The 22,767-nt window shown below is 33.6% G+C and overlaps 2 protein-coding genes across 2 annotated transcripts; one reads left to right on the plus strand and one right to left on the minus strand.

Moving 5' to 3' along the window:
• Positions 1-408: 408 nt before the first annotated feature.
• On the minus strand, positions 409-6,999 carry LOC131611903 (uncharacterized). Its single transcript, XM_058883735.1, has 17 exons — positions 6,819-6,999; positions 6,430-6,651; positions 6,151-6,259; positions 5,673-6,056; positions 5,538-5,593; positions 5,050-5,296; positions 4,915-4,970; positions 4,440-4,683; positions 4,014-4,177; positions 3,781-3,917; positions 3,603-3,705; positions 3,367-3,528; positions 2,439-2,783; positions 1,823-1,929; positions 1,623-1,747; positions 1,181-1,461; positions 409-1,072 (listed from the first exon to the last, which is right to left on the minus strand). The coding sequence occupies exons 1-17, from the start codon at positions 6,864-6,866 to the stop codon at positions 524-526; spliced, it is 3,339 nt and encodes a 1,112-aa protein (XP_058739718.1). The 5' UTR covers positions 6,867-6,999; the 3' UTR covers positions 409-523.
• A 10,377-nt stretch (positions 7,000-17,376) lies between these two features.
• LOC131609349 (probable anion transporter 3, chloroplastic) lies at positions 17,377-20,370 on the plus strand. Its single transcript, XM_058881029.1, has 8 exons — positions 17,377-18,142; positions 18,451-18,677; positions 18,779-19,127; positions 19,222-19,266; positions 19,378-19,524; positions 19,651-19,788; positions 19,909-19,942; positions 20,026-20,370. Exons 1-8 carry the CDS (start codon positions 17,726-17,728, stop codon positions 20,193-20,195), a joined length of 1,527 nt encoding a protein of 508 aa, XP_058737012.1. The 5' UTR covers positions 17,377-17,725; the 3' UTR covers positions 20,196-20,370.
• Positions 20,371-22,767: the final 2,397 nt, after the last annotated feature.

The raw sequence follows: 22,767 nt of genomic DNA on the forward strand, positions 1-22,767 counted from the left end.
TGTTACATTAGTATAGCTACCTTAGCTCTAATAAATGGTGAATTCATATAGTTGCAATCAATGAGATAAAGAATATAAATCAAAGTGCAAGAACAAAAACTCCTTCAATGAATTGTTGCTAAATTACAACATACATGGTGTGAATTTAGAGATGAAAGAAACCCTGCATGCATCTGAACTTTGTTAGATACTGACCAAGTTAAGATTGAGTCTTTTTCATGAATACGTCTCAGATAAAATAAACTTACGATTCATCATGTGTAAAAAAAACTCAACACACTAGTAGCTAATTCCAAATTTTGAAAAAATAACTCGGTTAGTACAAGTTTAAATATTTTCTTTTTTCGAAATGCTTGTGAAGAAATTTATGCTACCAACTTTAAATAAAATATCAACTTTTCGAGTAAATATTCTGCAAGAGACTAATATATTCAAGGTACCTGTGCCTTCATTTTGTATTTCCTAAATTTTCCTAATAGCCTTCAGCAAATCTACCAAACAATTAATTTAATTTTGGATCGTCTTAACTACTTCTGCAGTTATTGTTTTTCCTACATTGAACCAATCTAGCAACATTGTTCACTTTCTCAACAATTAATGGAAGAAGCTCAACAGCATTGTTCAAAAATTGAACTTCATCCCTTGAAACTTTTTCTCCATAACCCTTTTCGAGTTTTGTAAATAATTGCAAAGCTCTCTCAGTTGCTGCATCCAAACTACCGAATGCTTCTTTGCATGCAGCTATGGTTTCTTGCAGTTCACTCCGGATACAACTACCTTCCTTTTGATCTCTGTCTAGCTTCAGCTGATTGTCGATAGAATTTTCTTTGGTAAGGCAGCTGATTAACTCATGTGTTGAATCTGATGTTGAATTTCCTGCTTCTTCAATTTCCATCAACTGCAAGGATCTGTTTTCTGTTATACTATCAGTTTCAGCTTCTTCCTTAGACTTCTTGCTATCAGTCCTATTCTTGACAGGACTGCTAAATAATTTCTTGTAGTCCCCTGCACGATCCCAGTGTATAGTATATCTTGAAGAAAACCTTCTAATTGATGAATTTCTTGACTTCATCTGTGAAGATGCATCAGATAAAAAAAAATATATTTAAAAGCTCAAGAAAACCTAATAAGATGTCTTACTCCCTTAAAATTAGATTTAGCCATTGCATGCAACACTAACCTTGTGCGTACTTGATAGGCTGCTTAAATGTTGCTTAAAGATATCACTGTCTTTTTCACAGCTCAGGCTGTTCAAGTTATCTTCAAGAGTTGTTTTTGACATGCTTTCCGATTCATCTAAATGCAATTGCCCTTCTTTTCTATCAGAAACTTCTTCAGAATACCTAGAAGAATCATTATCGTTGGAACTGATGTGCTGGTCCAAAACGAGATCCATCTTCTCATTAAGGCTAGTAAGTTCAAAGAAGATCTTGTCCTTACTGATCATAGCTCTATCTTGTGCTGCAATAAGCCATCATTTATAATGTTAGATCATATTTTAAATAAGCCCATCAATTCAAAATCACAAGAACAAGCTTTGTTGACATTATGGTTTTTGCCCTATCATATATATAACTGTGAGATTGAGGGAAATGCAATGCAAGTAGAAGGATCCAACTTACTTGAACTCGAGGGAATCTTCGGAAACTTTGTCTCAACTACGTTTTGCATCTCTGGGGTGGAAAGTGCATCCATACAATTAGTGTAAACATTGCGCCAATGGTTGTCCAAATCAGTGTTGCTGAAACTGTAGTGTTTTCATGAACAAAGAACTGACATGCCACCAAAAGTTCATGATTTAAGATTAAGAGTCAATGCTTACTTGAAAGTACCGCTAGGCCTTAAAGGGCATTGAGTGTTCAGAGTTTCTGGCGATAAAGAAGCATGATCAGATGGTATTTGAACTTCTGGGGATAAAGCAGAATGTGCCTGATGATCATCAATAAAAGAGATATTAGAGAGTGGACTTCATACCAAAATCCTAGCACCGTCCATGGTGATCATGGAACTAAGGTTTTTTGTGTTTGGGGTCAGCATTGTGTGCTAGATACCACTACAATAGAATCCTTATTTTTTAATATTGACACATTTACATCAGAAGCTTTCGATGAGAGTTTATTATAATTTAAACTTCTAAAAAATGAGGAGGAACATGGCAAACTGGCATTTTAATTGGATTTCAATTTTGGAAATGTGAGATTTAACTATGAAATCCAATTAAAATGACAGTTTCAAACCATAGATAAATTAATTTGTCATCTACAATGATGATGATATATGCATTCTTGAACATTCTGACCAATACATATATAACTCTACTCATGTATGGATCTCCAAATTTAAAAGCCTCTTCATATTATAAATTGTGGGTAAGGGGGCAGAGAATTTGAACACAATGCAGTTTATCAAAGAAAAAGAAACAATCAGAGTACAGATACCTCTGACGAAGTGTTACTAACATCATTGCAGTGAGCCACTTTTGCTTGCGCCCATTTAGGAAGTCTTGAAATACTATATTTAAAAGATGAAGCCTCTCCATGAATACTTTTTGACTTAAGCACTCCATTTGCACTTTTGCTCTCTTTCTTTAATGAAGAGACATCCATGCTATTGATCTTGCAGTGCTGACTCTCTTCTTTGCAAGATGATATATGACTACAAGCAGGAGGTTCACTAGGGATTCTTGAAGGCAGTGGATTACTGTTTTCTATTATTTTCTCCAATATTTTAGAAGACAGTGAAGTGGGCAATTTCCATACAAAAACACAACCATCGCCATCCACCTGAATATAGAATAAGTTATTAACAAATCTTTTGCTGGTCACAAAACAGAGGGCAGCATCATAGAGATGAAAAAATTGATAAAGCATCTTACAAACTTTAGTGATGAAAATCAAATCACTTGAATGACAAGATTTTGAAAATTTAATAATGAACAAGAAATTTAAAAATGCACGGGATATCTCTTTATGTCCTCTCTAGTTTCTGCTACAACATAGCGTAATGGTATACTATACTAATAGATGGTTTGAAGTATACAAAACTAATTGCCTAACAATAAACAAGAAATTGAATAAATCATACACCATTCACATTGAAACTGCATATAGTTACCAAATATATATAGAATTTAATTATATACTGATAGTTTAAAACAAGTTTAACATATACGTTAAATTGTATTTCACTATCTTGCCACATAATGAACAAATTTTCTAAAACTAATTTACACCGTTGGAGTATAATTGTTAATTAAACTTGAGCATACATACCTAACACATGCATACATACATAGATATAGACACATACATAAAACAAAACGTATGTATATCCATGTGTGTAACATTGAACATGAAAGAATCTCACTGAAACGATATGCTTGCAATCAGGCAAAAAGATGACACCGGTAACAATTTCAGCATGTCCTGTAGCCTTGGCAACCATCTCTCCCGTCATAAAGTCATATATGCAAATGGACTTGTTAGAGAATGAGCAGACCACATATGTGCAGCTTGGATCCATTATAGCCTGATATATGTCAACATTATTAGCTTCTGTAAAGAAGAATGATATCTGCAATCTTTTCAAACATTGAAACTCACCTTTATAGGTTGTCCAAAAAACTTATCATCACTGTCGCTATTAATTTTGATAGAAGTCACAATAGCAGAATGGTCATCAATGCTGCCTATAAGATCAAAATTTCTGCACACCCATACACTAGTCATCAAAATGCAGAACCAGACAATAAGGGTAGCCTATAAAACTGCACAACTCTACCTTTCAACATCATAGAGATGGATTATACAATCCCGTCCCCATGAGGCAAGGAAGCAACTGCTTTTTGCAATTTCCCCAGGTATGTCTTGGGTGGACAAGGTAAAGCTTAATGTAAGAATCTCGGCATCATGAGCACCCTGAAACAATATGCAGGACACAAATGATCATGAACAATAAAGCATACGTTCAATTTTCATTAATAACTTTAAATACACTCATGTGTCAGAATTTACCTGCAAACATGTGTAATCGGGCATTTGAAGGTTGAATATATGAAGGTTTCCTTTGCAATCACCAGCAGCAAGATACTTTCCATCTGAACTAACAGCAAGTGATCGAAATTCTTGACGGTTAAGATCTACCTTAACTGCATCGCGTTCAAAAGTCCCAGCACTTACTGAAGTAATAGACAGGAAGAACATAATATGTGAGTAGTGGATAACATGAGAAGTTGTGGACGTTATAGAGCTTAATCCTTTAGGTACACAGGGCAGAACAAGAATTTACATATTCTGGTATATCAAATAAATAGTAGTATGTCTTTGTACAAAATCAATCCAATCTGAAATAATACTCACTATATTTTCTAGCTTCAAATTAAGATATTTTTCATATATTCTGACAGGACTGAATTGATAATTTTAAGAATTGTGAGCTACCTAAACATGAAGAACCCAATAGCTCATTGTTAATCTCTTCAGCATCTTTCTTTGAGAAATCAGATTGCAAAGAAATATCCCATAGCCTAATTGTGCCATCAGTAGAGCATGTTGCAAAAGAAATCCCTCCCAAACAACCTTTAGCAGCGCATGCAAGAGATGGATCATGCATGTTTTCGCAACATAGATTCTTGATATCCCATATGCATGAGGAATGTGAAACTAGCACATAACACTTTGTGGCCTGAAAAATAAAGACAGATTCTGTCTGCATTAACCACTAAGAAATGTCTTTAACACCTCAAAATATGAGGAACTTACTGCATCATCTGCTAATTTAAAAGCAGTGGTAGGGTCTAGGAAAAGGTCAGACCCATTGTAGATTTGTTTTAGAAACTTTTCTTAGCATTTACATGAGGCTCATTTTTATCAAACCTGAAAGTTATCGTAACAAGCAAACGAAAAAATCATTTACCTGATTCACATCATGGATGTCCCAGATGTAGAGACTATGATCGCTGTAAATAACCACTGTAGGGTAAAAATGAAGAGTATATCAATGCACAATGCAATAGTATGTTAATTGCAATTATCAAAAAAATACACTCACCCAGCTTTTCTGAGGTTGAAAACTGACATGCAACTGCATCAGGCAGTGCAGGTAACTGTTGGAAATTTTGTTCAGGAAATATGGCATGGTAATTGCTGTTATCTTCTTCATAAAATTTCTTGGCCTTTGAATATAATACACTGCCAGCGTATTCCAGAGACTCGGGGGTATATAATAGGACTGTTCCATTATTGCATGCACAGGCAATTAGCTTTCCCGATATTGATAATGCAAAAGCTTTTTGAACCTGCCAATGTAATTTGGGGGTTGTTAAAAATTACCAAAAACTACAGTATAACACCAGATTAATTCTTCGGACAACTCAATCAAATTTGTAATGGAACAGTTTATGATGGAAAGATCATAAGAATATTCCGGCTTTTAACTTGAAAAAGTCAAATACAACTTAGTTACTTGACATTTCATGCATCAAGATATCATCTTCTGAAAGTTGTCTTTGACACACATCAATATATTGGATGTACTACCTTCAAGTTTACGGACTTTCTGACTGACAGCCCAGAATGAATAATGTATAAAATGCCTGTAAACAACGAAATTAGCAACACAAAATATTAACTCAAACAATGTCAATTTTAGACTTGCTCTAAAGTGAACCTAACCTGAATCAGTCAATGTATATATAGAAAACAAACGACCAGCTTGTTTTCGATTATCATCGCTGCTATTGGTCCACACAGAAGAAACAACATATGTAAATGAACATTCTTTCTGAATTGATAGATTGGAAATCTTTTCGTGTATTGCTAACGATGCAGTGTTGACTGTCTTGCGCATCACTCCATTTTGTTGAGTTTTCCTAGATGATTCAAGTGTCCAAAACTTCAAGTGCTTTTTACCAGCAGTTATAATAAATTTTGCATCCGATGAGAAGCTAACACTTGATACAACAGAAGAAGATGAAGTTGCTTGAAGCTTTGTTATCAGTTGACCGCTCCGCCAGTCCCAAAGGTAAATATAACCCCCAACAGATACCAGATGCTTACCTTGGACATGATCAGCATTACGATATAATGAGTAAGAAGCGACAAGTAATAAAAGTCAAGAACAGCATATATATATAGCTTAAGTGTAACCAACCATTTGGTGAAAAACAGATGCATGCAACTCCATGTAGATGCCCTTTCAACTTAGAGACAACGGACAAAGTAGAAGAATCCCAAACTAGTACCGAGGACTGGTTTCCTGCCTGCAAAATGTACTATATTAGGAGAGAATACATAGATACATGTCTCCATACATATATATCCAGTTGTATCCCATTATGTCCGACACTCATATGACATTCGTACTACTTGTGTCAGAAAAGTCAGACAAGTGTCAGAAATATACAGAACACTAACACTAATAGACTCTTACCTCTCCAGCTGCAACAAAGCGGCCATCTTGCGACAAAGCTACACATCTCAAAGGCTTTGGCGGCAATCTATCGGAAGCAATGAGATGCGACTGAGTACCGGAATTCACATCAAGAATGACCACCACACAACCTGCCAAATAAGCACATTTGGAACTGGAGGTATTTGAAGCTAACCCATTCCCATTTTTAGTTGTCAATCCAATTACCTCCTCCAAAACAAGCTGTAAAAAAATACAAACATAAGAAACAACCAAAATAGCGAGTATATTGGATTCAAAACAAAAATTCAACTACTTAGGTCATGATTTTTAGTTTACTTTTCAAAGCATAGAATCAATGTAAGTGGTTATGATTCTAAAAATCAAAATGCAATAAGAAAATTTAAAACCTTTGATACAGTGTTGGGTTTTTTTAATCTGGTGGCAGTGGGCTTCATCTGGATAAAAATGGAGGAATTTCTAACTTTTGAGTTCAGAGAGATTTTAGAGAGATGAAGAGTGGAAGGAGAGAGTGAGAGAGAAGAAGAGAGAGGCGGGAGTTTTGCCCAAATGCAAATATGAAAAATGAAAATCAACGGTTACAAAATTATTTGGTATGAATACCAATAGCAACAAAAAAGGAAAATAGTAGATTCAAAAGCTTAACAATTGTTTATACCAAAAAGAAAAACTATTGTTTTTATTTTTTTTACTAGTAACACTGAAAAATCATTTTGATGATATAATATATTGTTGATTTTTTATTACAAGAATGTGTAGCACTATTTTACTCTTTCAATATATATAATTAAATTCTAAAATTTATTTCAAACAAGCGCAAATGAAATAGTCATGTTAAATACATAGTGTGTTGATATGGATACTAAGTCACTGATGTGGAGATTAACTTCAGATAAAATGGAATGGCTAAATGAAAGTTGAGTTCCAACTCATCATTTTTTTTTCAAATAAAACTCTAGTAGAATAAGGCAACAAGGAGTGAAGGTGACTTCGTAATAGAAGGAGAGAAGGAGTGAATGCGACTTCGTAATCGAAGGAGACAGGGAGTGAAGGAAATTTCGTAATCGAAGGAGACAAAAAGTTAAGGAAATCAAAGGTGATTAACCCCTTTGAAGCTGGTGATGAGACTAATTTGGAGTATTTCTCACTCAAAACAGATTGCAGTCTCTTCTGTGTTCAATTCAATCACAAAATTCTTGATATGTCATGCACTTCTTTGTTGGACTGGATAATACCATACCTTTCCGATGTGAATGGAATGTATAGTTGCAATTAATTGATTTACTTTGTCGATGACCAATCATGTTTTGATACGGGATATCAGAGTAACTATGACTAATTGACCTGTCAAATTTCTTTTAAGTTGTTTTCTGTCTGATTTTCTATCATAGGTATAACCATGGTTGTCGATGTTGTCGAACTATTGTTGTTTTGGGATTGTGGAAGATGAAGACAGGTAAATTATGGCTTTATGTGAGGTATAATTAGGTGAGGTGTAATTATGGCTGTTGATTTTGGGATTGCTATCAAATTTCTTCAGACAGTGTTATTATCAAGCCATATAGCTCAATTGTTAGCAATTCAAAGTTTGTTGATTTTACATTTAATAAATTTGAACCAAGTCACAAGTGTATCAAGAAAATCCCAAAATTGAAGAATACTGCTACATTTTAGTTGAGAAAGCAATAAACCTTGTCAATATTACATAAAAAACAACATTAATAATGGTGAAATTCAACTTGCAGTGGAGTGCATTTTACGCTCAGCTTGCATACGGTTAGTGGAGTGTTGTCCACAAGAGGGGCTTACTGGTTTTTACATTGTTTGTAACTGTGTGTGTATTATGTTCATTTTTCATTAGTCTTTAGTCCCCTTATAATTGTCATTTGTTTTATGCTGCAGAGAAGCTAAGTTGATCAAAACCTTGTCCTTTTTAGATTTATAGAGAAGTTGCAGCAAGATATACCTGAAAAAGAAGTAAAACAGCAATTACAAGTCCTTTGCAGCATATGTGCCATATTTCTACAAGTCCTTTGCAGCATAGACGTTAAGGAATGCTGCTTTGCAAGCGCGGGATCTTACTAAACCAGTTCCGAGAAACTCGGTTTGGGAAGCTGTTAATACTCATGGATGAAACAACGAATTCGAGTGAACCTTTGTAAGGTTTTGTTGTATTTTAAGAAAGAATAATAACTGATTTGCAAATTGCTTAGCAGCTTAGATTTGATCGATAGTTGTCTTAGCTGCGTGATTTTTCGATTTCATAAGTGCTTATTTTTATGTGGTTGATGTTGTTGATGTTTGATGTGTGTTATTTTGTGTTACTACTACGATTGTTTTGAACTTTATTTTCATTGACCACTCTATCCAATTTTTACAATTTAACTCTCTATGCAGGTTTGGAAAATAGAGTTATGTTTTGTTGATTTTTAGGTAGGACTTTATTTAAATTGTTCTGTTTTGTTTATTTTGTTGCAATGTCATTAGAAGATAACTATGTTGTAATTTATTGTTGCAGTTGTTGGACTAATAAAGCTGATCGTTAAAGTCGGCTAGGCGACGTCGGCTCCACCGGTTAGACCGGCTCTTGGTTCAAATGGTGCTACATTGTTGGAAAGGGTTGGAAGAAGGATTGAGTTTGTGGTGGTGGCGGTGCGAATAGCTCGGGAAAGGGTAAAATTGATGCTCTTGGTAGGCTCTTGTAAGCACTACTGTGTTTGGGTCCACCAATGGCCACTGCTCAAATTCTGCCACTATTTTGTCCACCTTCGATGCCTATGCTTGGAACGCCATTTGAAAAGGTTCTAACGTCACCCGTTACAACAGACCCCAATAGGCGTGAAGCCAGTCAGTGCTGCTCTTGAATTTATGTTATGGAAAAGAAAATTCAGTTTGCAAGAGAAAAGTTTAAAATGGAGATAGCTTTTATATTGTATCATCAAGTTAGTAGTAAACTTAATTGAACTCCAATTTGTTATTATAACGCATTCACTCTTAATTGATGTAATTGATGTTTTTGGCAGTTGAAGTTGTTGGAAACAGTTGCTGCAATACTATCAGAATTGGCAAAAGTTGTTACACTTAAGAAGCAACTCTTATGTAATATAAGTTGTTACACTTGCTGCAATAATATCAGAATTAGCAAAAGTTGCTGCATAATCATAAGTTTCTTATGTAGATAATAATATATTAGTCAAACTGATACATATAGCAGAAATTTTAACATAGACAAAAATATAGATTTGACATATATGTTGCAAATTTTGGTGAGTTTTTTAATTGTATACATGATCCTCAAATCAAAACTATAACATGTAAACATATCAGTTTTTCAATTTTACTTTTCTAAAACCGAGTTTTGATCTAAAAGTGTATGTTTCCAAACCATTAACTATTATGTTTAGTCTGCTACATTTTGTATTAGATTTTGTAGTAGAAGTATATATTCTGTTGGCATTCCTTATGCCTTCAATAATTAAATCTTTTGGCCTTTAAAAAAAATACAAACGTAGCATAATGACATAAATACACTATATTTCAACATTGAGACAACATTGTTAAAATACTAATATATATTCCAACCTTTCATTCATTGTTGTGTAGTTTCAATTACACTGTCAAAATACACAATGCATTATTTCTCATTTTTGTAATGCTTCACTGTTTGGTTATGCTATCAAGAGTGCACTTCATAGGCTACATGTGTTACTGATTGATTACTAATTTTTTAGTATGTAGTTAATGGATTTGGATAAATTTGGGTAGAGTTGAATGAAATTTATCTAATGATTTAAGAGTATCTTTATAGTAGTTTAGAAGAATATATTTCTAGAAGAAAACTTACTGATGCAACAACAAAATATCCTTTGTATCTTTGGAAATTTAAAACAGTACAAAAGATTAGGTATATATGTAGGCTATAGAAAATAAATTTTTATCAAATAATAACTTATCATTTTTAAAATATTAAATTAAAATAAATATTTTTATTCACATTTTTACCAAAAAATGATTTAATATAAATATTTAAAATTTCAAATTAAATTTTTAAAAATTCGATGTTTTCTTGAATTTTTGATAGCTAATTAAAAAAAATTATTTAAAATTTAATATATTTTATACATTCAATTATTTTTTTTTTACGGGTATTAGACATTTCTCTATACATTTAATTATTATTTTTTACAGGTACCAGACATTTTTCTAAATATTAAATTATTATTTTTTTACAGGTACCAGACGTTTTTCTATACACTCAATTATTATTTTTTCACGGGTACCAGAATTTTTTTATACATTTAATTATCATTTTTTCACGGGTACCAGACATTTTTCTTTATATTCAATTGTTATTTTTTCACGGGTACCAGACATTTTTCTATATATTCAATTATCATTTTTCACGGGTACTAGACATTTTTCTATTAAAAATATACATGTGAAACAAATGCGCGTCCCGTATCAGAACCCGTGCGAACGCACGGGTTTGTTACTAGTTTTTTTACTAGTAACACTGAAAAATCATTTTGATGATATAATATAGTTGATTTTTTATTACAAGAATGTGTAGCACTATTTTACTCTTTCAATATATATAATTAAATTCTAAAATTTATTTCAAACAAGCGCAAATGAAATAGTCATGTTAAATACATATTGTGTTGATATGGATACTAAGTCACTGATGTGGAGATTAACTTCAGATAAAATGGAATGGCTAAATGAAAGTTGAGTTCCAACTCATCATTTTTGTTCAAATAAAACTCTAGTAGAATAAGGCAACAAGGAGTGAAGGTGACTTCGTAATAGAAGGAGAGAAGGAGTGAATGCGACTTCGTAATCGAAGGAGACAGGGAGTGAAGGAAATTTCGTAATCGAAGGAGACAAAAAGTTAAGGAAATCAAAGGTGATTAAACTATTATATGGGGAACATAAGTGTGAAGACGTAAATGAAGAATCATTTGTTAACAACGATTAGTATTTGTTTTCTTTGTTATCTATTTTAGATTTTAGGGTTTTTATCGTTTTCTAGTGTTAGGATTTTAGGGTTTCAATGTTATCTCGTGTTCAAGCAAAAATGAACTCTTATACGTTTTAGTTTTTTCAGGTTTGCTGTTTTAGGCTTTTGGAGTATCCTGACTTTCTCCCCCTTATAATTTATCATTTTAGGATTCAGGGGTATCCTGATTGCTGCCCCCTTATATTATCATTTTAGGCTTTAGGAAATCCTGATTGCCGCCCCATTGTAATTTGTTGTTTTATAGTTTATGAGTATACTGATTTTCACCCCCTTTCTAATTTTAAATTTGTTGGACATAGGTATAAATGGAAGAATATTTGCATTTGAAATTTCATCATAGTGGTGATTTTATGGATAGTAAACTAATTATGTATGAAGGAGATGTTGGACAAGTGACTTCAAACACAAGAGGAGTTGAATTATGGTATTCAAAATTCACGATTAATTTTAAGTTTTTGTTACTTGGGAAATGAATTGTATTAGTTTTCTTTAAGATCGGAGTAAAATAAACAGTGCAAAATAAAAGTGGTATAGTAAATTGCAGAAATTACGAGATAAGGGTTTAGAGAGATGACACTAGTGATTTATCCATGTTCGATCGAACATTGGCCTACTTCTATTCCCAAGAGATCTTCTTGATATTTTGACTATAAACTTGAGATTTTATATGTTATACGAACAAACCTTTATTACAAGCAGATCTAGAGATTTTACAATGGCTTATCCCCAACCAACAAAGAAAGTTTTTACCCAGGTTGATCTAACAAACCGATTATAGATTTTCCAAGCTAACCTCAACAACTAAATAGAAATTTTATCGGCTAGGTTGTATAACTAAATAGAGATTTTAAGACTGATTAAACTCAAGAACCAAACTCAATTTTCCAAGAATATCACACTCTTGAGAGTAATAACAATAATACAACCCCGATAAAATTTTTCCTCACAAGTAGTTTCTTTCTTAAGGGCACTGAGGCAACTTATGTGAAAAGAAAAAATATTTTAAAGAGAGAGAGAAGAGAGATAAATTCCAAAGAAATGGAAAAATTCAGAGTTTAGGTGGGAAATCAGGAGGAGAGACACTTCCTTACATAGGAGATGAGAAACCTAAAAAAAGGAAACATTCCATGGGCAGTTTTAATGGCCCAATTGATTAGCTTAAGGTCCCAATCAATTGTATGACCTAAATTATCGATTACCTTGTCCTATTTTGAAAATCTTGGTCAGAGAGTCATTGCTAGTAATTAAGACACTATCATAATCGATTATATAGTCGATTTTCCCTTTTCCGCTCGGTTGGCTTAAGGTCCCAATCGATTGGGTAGTCAAAAAATGCTTCAAAAGAAGTTTGACGACTTCCTAATCATCTGGCTCAAGCTTGGAAACATTTTTAAGAGTTTTGATAGTTAAAAAATAATTTCAAAAGAGCTTTTAAGTGTGTGTGGGGGGGAGGGGTGGGTAAGTGTGTGTGTGTGTGTGTGTGTGAGTGTGCGCGCGTGTGTGTGTGTGTGTGTGTGTGTGTTTGAGAGTCGCCTTGGTTTCTTAAGAGTTACTCTCCTACTTTCACAAAACTCTAGTCACTCATAGAGACATGAGCAAACGAGTTTTCACACTTCCCGTCTCTCACAACTCTGAGTCTTTCAAGATCATTTTCCAGATAAATCAACCATATAAGCTTTTTAATGGAATCTTAGGCTCTTACTTGACCAGGCTTGAGATGTCTTTAGGTTTGTTCGCCATTATTAGAGAGTTGAAAAGATATTACCACTAACTTCAACAATCACCAGTATTTTCGTCATCAAAACATTAAGAAGGTTGTCAACATCACAATCATCAACTTTATACCTACAGGTACATAAACAATTGATAATTTAAAAATTGATGTTGACAAGTGAAGTTATTTTGAGTTGGTAGGTATACCAAAGGAACTAGGATATAGTGAAATAGATACATTATATTAAAGGACCCCACTTTTGGGATGAATGTTTTGGCTGATGACCAATGTGAATTAGATATTTTTGGGTGCATTTAAGTCTTGATATTTATATATAATATCCATTATTTCAGCCAAAGTATTATGAGGGTCCTTTTGCTGATGAAGAAGATTTGTTATCTAAAATTTATAATGAAGTAATTAGGGGGATGATAATGTGCGGGATGGTGACCTGTAAGGTGGTGATGTTAATGTTGGTGAGAGCAACATGATTATGAGGTGTGCGATGGGCTAGAGATTGGTGTTGCTGAGGTGCATGATGGGCAGAAAACTAGTTTTGGTAATGCATGTGTAATGAATGGATGAGAGTTTTAATTATATAGTGCTTTGTAAATTGCATTTGATGACTCCGATGAGAGTGATGATTATGTGGAAGATAAAATTGGTAATCTAATTGACTATGATAATGCTCGAGAGAGTACTAGCAAAAAAAAGAAACAAGAGTGGAAAGAACACAAAGGAGATTCTAAGGGGAGTGAAAATAAGATTAAAGTTGAAAAGTGGATGTGAAAATGATGAGAGTAATGGATCAACCAAGAAGAAATATTCAATGTTCAAGTTGCATAAAAACATGAAAATTACAAATGGGAGTTAGGAACATTTTAGTACCAAAAGTGAGTTTAAGAAGGCAATAACAACCTATGATGTCCAATATGTTAGGAACCTCAAGTTCACAAAAAATGACAAACAAAGGGTTAGGGTTAAATGTAAGAAGGTTTGTGAGTGGGAAGCAAAATGTGCCAAGTTGCCCAAGTAGGAATATGGGCAACTTAGAAAAGTAATTGACATTCATAGTTGTAGTAGAGATTATAATGTCAAGATGATGACTACAAAGTTGTTGAGTAGGAGGATTCAAAAAAATAATACTATAATGAATATTAAGGATATAAAGGAAAAGGCACAAAGAAAAATGCAATGTAGGGGTCAACAAGACAAATGAAATTGGGGTTAGAATTGCAGCTAGAGACATGGCTGATGGTTCATTTCTAGGGGATTACACTAGAATTTATGACTATTTTCATGAATCTCTAAGAACAAATCTTGGATCAACAGTCAAGTTAAATGGCCAACCAGTGCAAGAAGGAATTGATGATAAAATGCCTCATTTTAGAAGATTGTACATATGTTATGCTGCATGTAAGGAGAGTTTCAAATTGTGTAGGCATGTCATTGGTCTTGATGGATGCGTTTTAAAGGGTCTTTGTGGAGGGTAAATTTTGGCTGCAGTTGGTGGAGATCCTAATGATTAGATGTTGTCAATAGCTTTATCTATTGTGGAGGGGAAAACAAAAGATAGTCGAACATGATTTTTGGAGCTTCTGATTGATGATCTTGGAGGTAGAAATGAGTGTCTTTCCTACACATTCCTTGGATATTATCATCCATATGAATAATAGGAACCTAAGAGTATATGATTACATCCTTGAAGATTATAAGAAATCAAGGTATAATACAGACTACAATCCTGTGATTTACGCTGACAATGTATTAAATTTGTAGGTCAGGACATAATATCCAAATGTCCAACCATCAAAGTACAAAAAAATAAAATGAAGGCTAAAGAAGACAAGGAATCTTAAGCAAGGAGAAATTGATGGCTCTGATTGTAAAATGGGAAGAACTGAATTAATTATTAGGTGCAGTAGGAGCAAGCAAATAGGTCATAACAAATCTACTTGTAAGATGAAACCAACTACTCAACCAACTCATGGCAATCAAGATAGGGATAGTTAACAAACTCATGGCAGTGTTAGTGCTAGTCAACAAACTCAACAAGCTAGTTAACCTACACATGCTACATTAACAACTCAGGCAAGTCAAGTTTATCATCCCTCTCAACCAAGTAAAGGGAGGCTAAAGAGGTTGAGTATTAGGATGACATCTTCATCTAGTGTTAGGAAGGAATCATCATCTTGTCATACAACTAAATTAAGTGCATCAAAGAATGCAGTTGACCCAACTACAATAAGGACTACTCCAACAAAGAGGATAACACAAAAAAAGAAGACAATTTAGTTTATTTATGTGTAATTTTTGTTGAATGTTTAATGTCCACAAATTGATGTGTGTTGGAATAAGCATTGTTGTTTTTGTATGTCTCTTTGAACAAACATTGTTCTTTTTGTATGTCTGTTTGAATAAGATGTACTTTTGTTGAATTTTTATGAATAGTTATGAATAAGATGTACTTTTGTTGAATAAGATGTACATTGTTCCATAAATTGGTTCTTCTCATCTTCTACTTATTCATAAAATCAATCAAAGAACTCACACCAGATTTGGGTAGAATCGTGTGTAGATTAAGAAACCAAACATAAATATTAAACCAGCTATAGTTTTCCCAAATTTTTCTATAAGGATGAGTGGTTATGAAAGCTTGCCTTAAAATGTGGATATCCCCAAAACCGCTTTCCATATTTGCCGTTGTTTCCTTATGAAGAACAACAATGTCTCCACAACGACAACTCGGTCTCCATCAAAAATTGAAATTTCTGCAAACCTTCAAATCAAAACTCTCAGAACTCTTCCCATTCGCTATGGATGAACAACAACCAAAACTCATTTTTACAAGTTTTCGCGATGGCAATCAAGGAGATTTATGCCCTAATTTGATTTAGGTTCATTTGACGTAAGAGTTGGGAACAAACACATTAAAAATGAGGATGGTGAAGAACAAATGTCATAAAGAATGCCACGCATACAAAAATAGACACAATTTGTTGGAATTAGACGAAAAAAACTTATTTGACACAATTTAAAAAAAAAATCAAATTAATCTTTTTAAGAGTTAAGAGACCAAAATAGATTCCAAGTTAAAGATAAAAGAAAAAAAAAACCTATTATAATTGTTTTAGTTGTTATATAAAGCTCAAAACACAATATAGACACATTTTAAGTTTTCTCTCCTTTAGACTTTCATACTATCTTGGCTTAATTGCAACTTTGGTCCCCCTATTTTATCTTTTTTTTCGATTTTGGTCCCCCTATTTTTAAAACCACGATTTTGGTCCCCCTTTTGAGTTTTATGTTGAAAAAGGAACAACAATAGGGACTAATTTTGCAGAAAAAAGCAAAATAGGGGGACGAAAATTGCACAAAAAACTTAAAAAGGGGACTAAAATAGTGGTTTTTAAAATAGAAGAATCAAAATCAAGAAAAAGACAAAATAGGGGGACTAAAGTTACAATTAAGCCTATTATCTTTTCACTTATTCAATTATTTTGACGTTGAGGTGCTAGGCTTACACTCCATCTCCCATGTAGGGATGACAACGAGTCGGGTCGGGTGCGTATTTCATACTACCCAAACCCGTACTCGAAATCACCATCCAAACCTAAACTCGAACCCAAAGACTATTCGGATGGCAAAATAACACTCACGCGCCACACCTGTTAGGTTCGGGTTTTTACCCAAATCCGAACCCGTAACAAAATATATTTTTCTACAACTTTCCACAATAAATATGTATATATATAAGCGGATGTGATTTCGGATGCGGATTTCACACTACCCAAATCTGCATCCGAAATATCGAATGACACTAAAATTCAAACCCAATCAATTTAAATTTTCAACCGTTGACTCAGGTTCGAATGTGAGTGGACCCCACAGATTTTGATCTCCTTATCATCCCTATGTCATAACTCCACCAGAGGTTCCATTCAATTTCCACTTATTTCTCGTTGAAACTAGACAAACACAAATCTTGACCGAGACCTTAGCTAGCTCCTTACCTTACCTACCCCTTTTGTTTTTAATGTTTAAAAAAACCAAAAGTCAATGATTTTACACAAGATTCCGTGCAACGAGGTTGGTTAAGGTTTCGTTGATGTCACTTCATTGCACGTGTGCTCACACCTACACATGGTGCCACCCACTCAATTCGTTTACTTTCAATTAAACCCAAATGAATAACAACAATTTTTTGTCTTTTTTAATTAAAGGAAAAAATTGTTGTTATTCTTACATTAAATTCGTGAAATCGTAAACCCTTTTCACAATTCTCACAAATTTTCATTCTTCAAGGCACATAATCTTCATTTGACCCTTTTCATATTCTCACCAACTTTCCTACCAAACAAAAATTTCCTTCTTTTTCTTTTTTTCTACCTTTCAAATTTTCATTTTTTTTTCCAATTCACTTTCAAATTTCGTGGTGGTTGTTGTTCAATGCATTGCCATTTCACCAAACTCGTCCTTTCTTCAATATTCATGAGTTTGTGACCATTAATTACTTATATTATTCATCATCACCATTCACCATTCACCAATCATTATTCTTTATGGCTACTATTACAAACTCATCAACATCTCATGACTTGTGTTCCTCAACAAGAAAATCTTTGCCTTCTGCATCTCATTCATTGGCATCATCACCTCGTTTGAGTTTTGTTAGTTTTAGAAAAGCCAAGTTGGGTTTTGAGTCCAAGAAACTGGAATGGAAAAGAGGAAGAAGAGAAGAGTGGAGAAAATGGAGTGTGAAGTGCACTGCAGAAGGAATAGATGGAGGAATGTTTGTGAGAAGAAAAACTAGAGAAGATGGTGTTGTTGTTAGTAGTATTCCAGAGAGGTACAAGGTTGTGTCCTTGTTGGCATGCGTCATGTGTCTTTGTAATGCTGACCGTGTTGTCATGTCAGTGGCTATTGTTCCTCTTGCAGCTAAACATGGTTGGTCCAGTTCTTTTCTAGGCATTGTTCAGGTAACTACATAGTACTAGTGATTCAAAAACTTCTCATTATGAAAATAGGAAATTGAAATATATAATAGTGACATTTCAGATTCAATGTGTATTCCATAGTCTCAATTGTTCTGATAACGGAAACTTGATAGCAGGTGATCCACTGGATCTTAAATCAGAGTCTATGATACTTGTGTCTTATATGCATAGTAGTTTCATTTGAGGGTCCTATGAGACATGACAATATGTTTTAAAACCAAACCATTTTTGTTTTTGTTTGTTTGTGGTGGATTCACTAGCTAACATATATTTCATGCATTTATTATCAGTCATCTTTCCTGTGGGGTTACATATTCTCTTCAGTGATTGGTGGAGCTTTGGTGGATAGATATGGAGGAAAAAGGGTACTGGCTTGGGGTGTAATGTTATGGTCTTTGGCAACTCTTCTTACACCTTTAGCAGCAAATCATTCCACAATGGCCTTATTGGCCGTTCGCGCTTTCTTTGGACTAGCCGAAGGTGTAGCTCTTCCATCCATGAGCACTCTCTTATCAAGGTGATGGATGCATCTTGAATTGCTCCGCACGATATCTTGATGTCGATGTTGCGGCTTTTTTTTATAATTTGAGTGCTGAACTAATCTTGTAATTTGAATAGGTGGTTTCCAAATACTGAGAGAGCTACTGCATTTGGAATTTCAATGGCTGGTTTTCATATTGGCAATGTAATAGGCTTGTTGATAACACCGATTATGTTGTCAACTATCGGAATTTTCGGCCCGTTTATATTATTCTCATCTATTGGTTTACTATGGGTGATGACATGGACATATCAAGTTACAGATGATCCTTTAGAAAGCAATTTCATTAGCAGATCAGAACTCAGATTAATCCAAGCAGGAAAAACCGCTTCTCCGAAAAAGAGTAACAAGTTTCCTCCACTAGGCCTTATTTTATCGAAATTACCATCTTGGGCTATAATATTCGCGAACGCAACTAACAACTGGGTGAGTTCTATTTACTTTAGAGCGAAGATAAGAACTTTTTGATGTCATGAATTTGATTTTAAGCATTCTGATTTTGTCCTTGCTTAACTTGCAGGGTTACTTTGTTCTCCTATCGTGGATGCCGGTTTATTTCAAAAGCGTAATTACTTTCTTACTTTTCTATGAGCTAGCTTGTTTGTAAAATAACAAGTAAAATTGTATCTTGTGGAAGCTTGGAAGATTCAACAGTGGACTACTTTTTTTTTTGCAGGTTTATAATGTGAATTTGAAGCATGCCGCATGGTTTAGTGCAGTTCCATGGGCAACAATGGCAATTTCAGGTTACCTAGCTGGTACTACATCAGATTTCTTAATCAACACCGGATATCCGACAACATTTGTCCGTAAATTGATGCAGGTAACTCAAATTACTTATGGATACGATTTCCTTATTGTAGACCAAAATCAAACGGAGTTCATGTTACTGGTGGATACGATTTTTCTATTAATGTTGATTTTAGTAATGTAATATGTATAATTGCAGACAATTGGATTTATTGGACCAGCTGTGGCGTTAATCGGCTTGAATTATGCAAATACACCGACAATTGCTGCTACACTCTTGACTGCAGCTTTGAGCTTAAGCTCTTTCAGCCAAGCTGGTTTTATGCTTAACATACAAGTAAGTCCATCACACACAATAATCGGGCTTAATCTATTATTCTGAAAAACAAATAAACTTTATATTAATGACATTTCATGAACTTATAGTCTCAAATCTTTTACATTTTTACTTGATTAGGATATTGCTCCTCAGTACGCAGGAATTCTACATGGTAAGAACTTGAGCAAAAGTTAATTAAGTCTTTGTTCTTGCAACATGGTTCTTGTTTTAACGATGATGATTAAACTATTACAGGAATATCAAATTCAGCTGGAACTTTAGCAGCTATCATAAGCACGATTGGAACTGGTTATTTTGTTCAATGGCTGGGATCGTTTCAAGCGTTCCTAACTATAACAGCATGTCTTTATGTTGTGACCACCGTTTTTTGGAATCTTTTTGCCACAGGAGAGCAAGTTTTGTGACAACTTCCTATAGGAAAATTATTACTAGGTTTTACACACCAGAAACGCGACAAATTGTGAATTAATTTAAAAACTTCATTTTTTTCAGTAGAATAAATGAATGGAATGAACTCTTTCCTCCCTGTGTAGGTTCATATAAAAAATTATTTCAATATATCTACTCTTGTACCGTGTCTATCGCCTTAATGTAATAAATTGTTTTGGAATAGCGTGGTGGTTAGATATCGTTTCAAGCACCAATCCTCGTTTGGAACACATTGATACCAGCACCTATCATGCACAAAACACGAACAAAACATACTTGCATGACAAGAAACCACCGGCGATTGATGAACAAGACATCGACTTCCTCGTTTGTGAAGGAGGGATTCAAGAACAACAAAATGGCCTATCGACGTGCATTTTGGGTAAAAATATGACAGAAAAACCAATTCATAGAGGCAGTATTCAAATGGCTTTATCTAATGTCTAGTGCAGCCATCATGGGCTATCTGTCATTGAGATTGAACCATCTCTATCGGAGTTCAATTATGGGACCTGCCTATTCAATGAAAAACTTCTCAAATGGATTTCAAACTTGGTTCTAAATTGAGAGAGGTCTTGGAATATGATTTATTTGAACTTCTTGATAAGGCCATCATTATCAAGCTGAATATTCTAAAACCTATCAAACCTAGGATGAATATTAAGTGTCTTAATAATGATGTATCGGTTGATTTTCATTTTGAAAAACCTCCATGCTTTGTTTATTGTGTGACATTTTTTTTTTTGTTGGAAATCTTGATATCCGACCTTGCGCGACTGATTAAGGAAAAATTAGGATAACTCTATCGGATAAATATTATACTTGTTTCTATTTTAGATATTTATTTTTAAATTATTAAAGATATGTATTTATTCTTAAAGTTTATTTATAATTATTATCAAACAAAACTTTCAATAATTTTACAAATTTATGTAAATATTATAAAATTTTAGTTATGTGATAAACGGTCAATCATCATGTAAATTGATAAATAATTTAGGTGTTTTTAGTATTATTATGGAAGAAATACATGGATTTGAAGTTAAATCTAATAATATGTGAGTAACGATCAAAAGTTGCCAAAAGATGATAAAAAGGAAGAAAGTTGAAAAGCAAAAATTCCTCTAACTTACGGGAAAAATTGTGTCACAATGCATACTGATCATGGCACGATCTTGGCGAAAAGTGGCAATATCGTGTCACAATTAAGACCAATTGTGGTGCAATTCAGATGGAAAAAGTTAAAATGTGTTACGATGCATACAAATTGTGACACGGTTTTTGACGCGCTCAGCCTACTTTAAATAGCACTTTTCATAATTTTGATAGGGTTGACAGAATTTTAGAGCAATTTGACGACAGCAAGGACAAAGAGTTAGGATTGAAGGTTTTTCTCTATTGAAGACTAATTTTCCTTTTCATGTAATGCTTTTATAAACTTATTGGTATGAATAATCTAATTATGAGTAGCTAAATTTTTTTAGATTAAGTATTTTGAGATGATGTTAATTTAATCTGTTTGAACCATGCGATTGACTTTGTATTGTTTAATTAATCCGAGATTCTAGTATTATTCAATTAGGTTTGCTCGTAATGTTTTTTTTAGGTTGACGAATATATGAATTGAACTTAGGTCTTGAATAACTAATGTCCCCTAGCTTTTAAAACCAAGCATAATTTAACTATTCAGAATTAGTAATTGTTTTAGGAATAGAGAATTATAATTTTGCGATTTAAGAATTAACGAACATTATAGTCTGTTTTGGTTTCAAAATCACCTAAGGAATTAAGAAGTTGTTATTAAAGAAAATATTATGCACAAAGAAATTGGATATAACAAATAAGTTAATTTATCGTGTTACTAGAAAATCATATTAAGATAACAAACACAATCACCTAACATGATAATTAACGGATTCGAGAAAGACCTAGTCACTTTAATCCCTGGTCGTTTTAATCTTTGATAACTTTCATCTTTTTATTTTATTTTATTTTGAAAACCACACTTTTATGAACCCCAAAACCCCTCCCCCCTTTCAACTTAGTAATTTATGTGAGTTCACTTTCCCATTAGAGATATTTTGCATGATATCAAAACTAGAAACACTTTAGTATTTCTGTATATTGGATGGTATTCTCTGAGTATTGATGTGCATCTTAGTATTAGGAAGCTTAGAATGTGTTTAGAAAATATTTTATGCATTAAAAATCATATTTTATGTGAAAACAAGTATATGTGTCGACACATACATGCTATAAGTCGACACATGTGGATTTTTATTAAAGCCTGTAGCTTCCCTTTATATGTGTCGACACATGATTTCTTTTAGATCAAGCTCAATATCAAGGGAAGAGAAAGAGTTGAAATCAACATTAAGTACTGGGTTTGTAGGGTTGTATTGCTACTTTTCAAGCCAACCTGTATGAAATGTTTAATATGCTATTTAAACCCTTCAAGTACGAGCCCTTTCTTCGGTGATAAAGTCTAATATGTAGCACATTTGATTTGAAAGATCAATATTTTCACCCTCTTTGGAGTTAGGTAGA

Source organism: Vicia villosa, linkage group LG6 (genome assembly GCF_029867415.1).
Source record: "Vicia villosa cultivar HV-30 ecotype Madison, WI linkage group LG6, Vvil1.0, whole genome shotgun sequence".
NCBI lineage: Eukaryota > Viridiplantae > Streptophyta > Magnoliopsida > Fabales > Fabaceae > Vicia > Vicia villosa.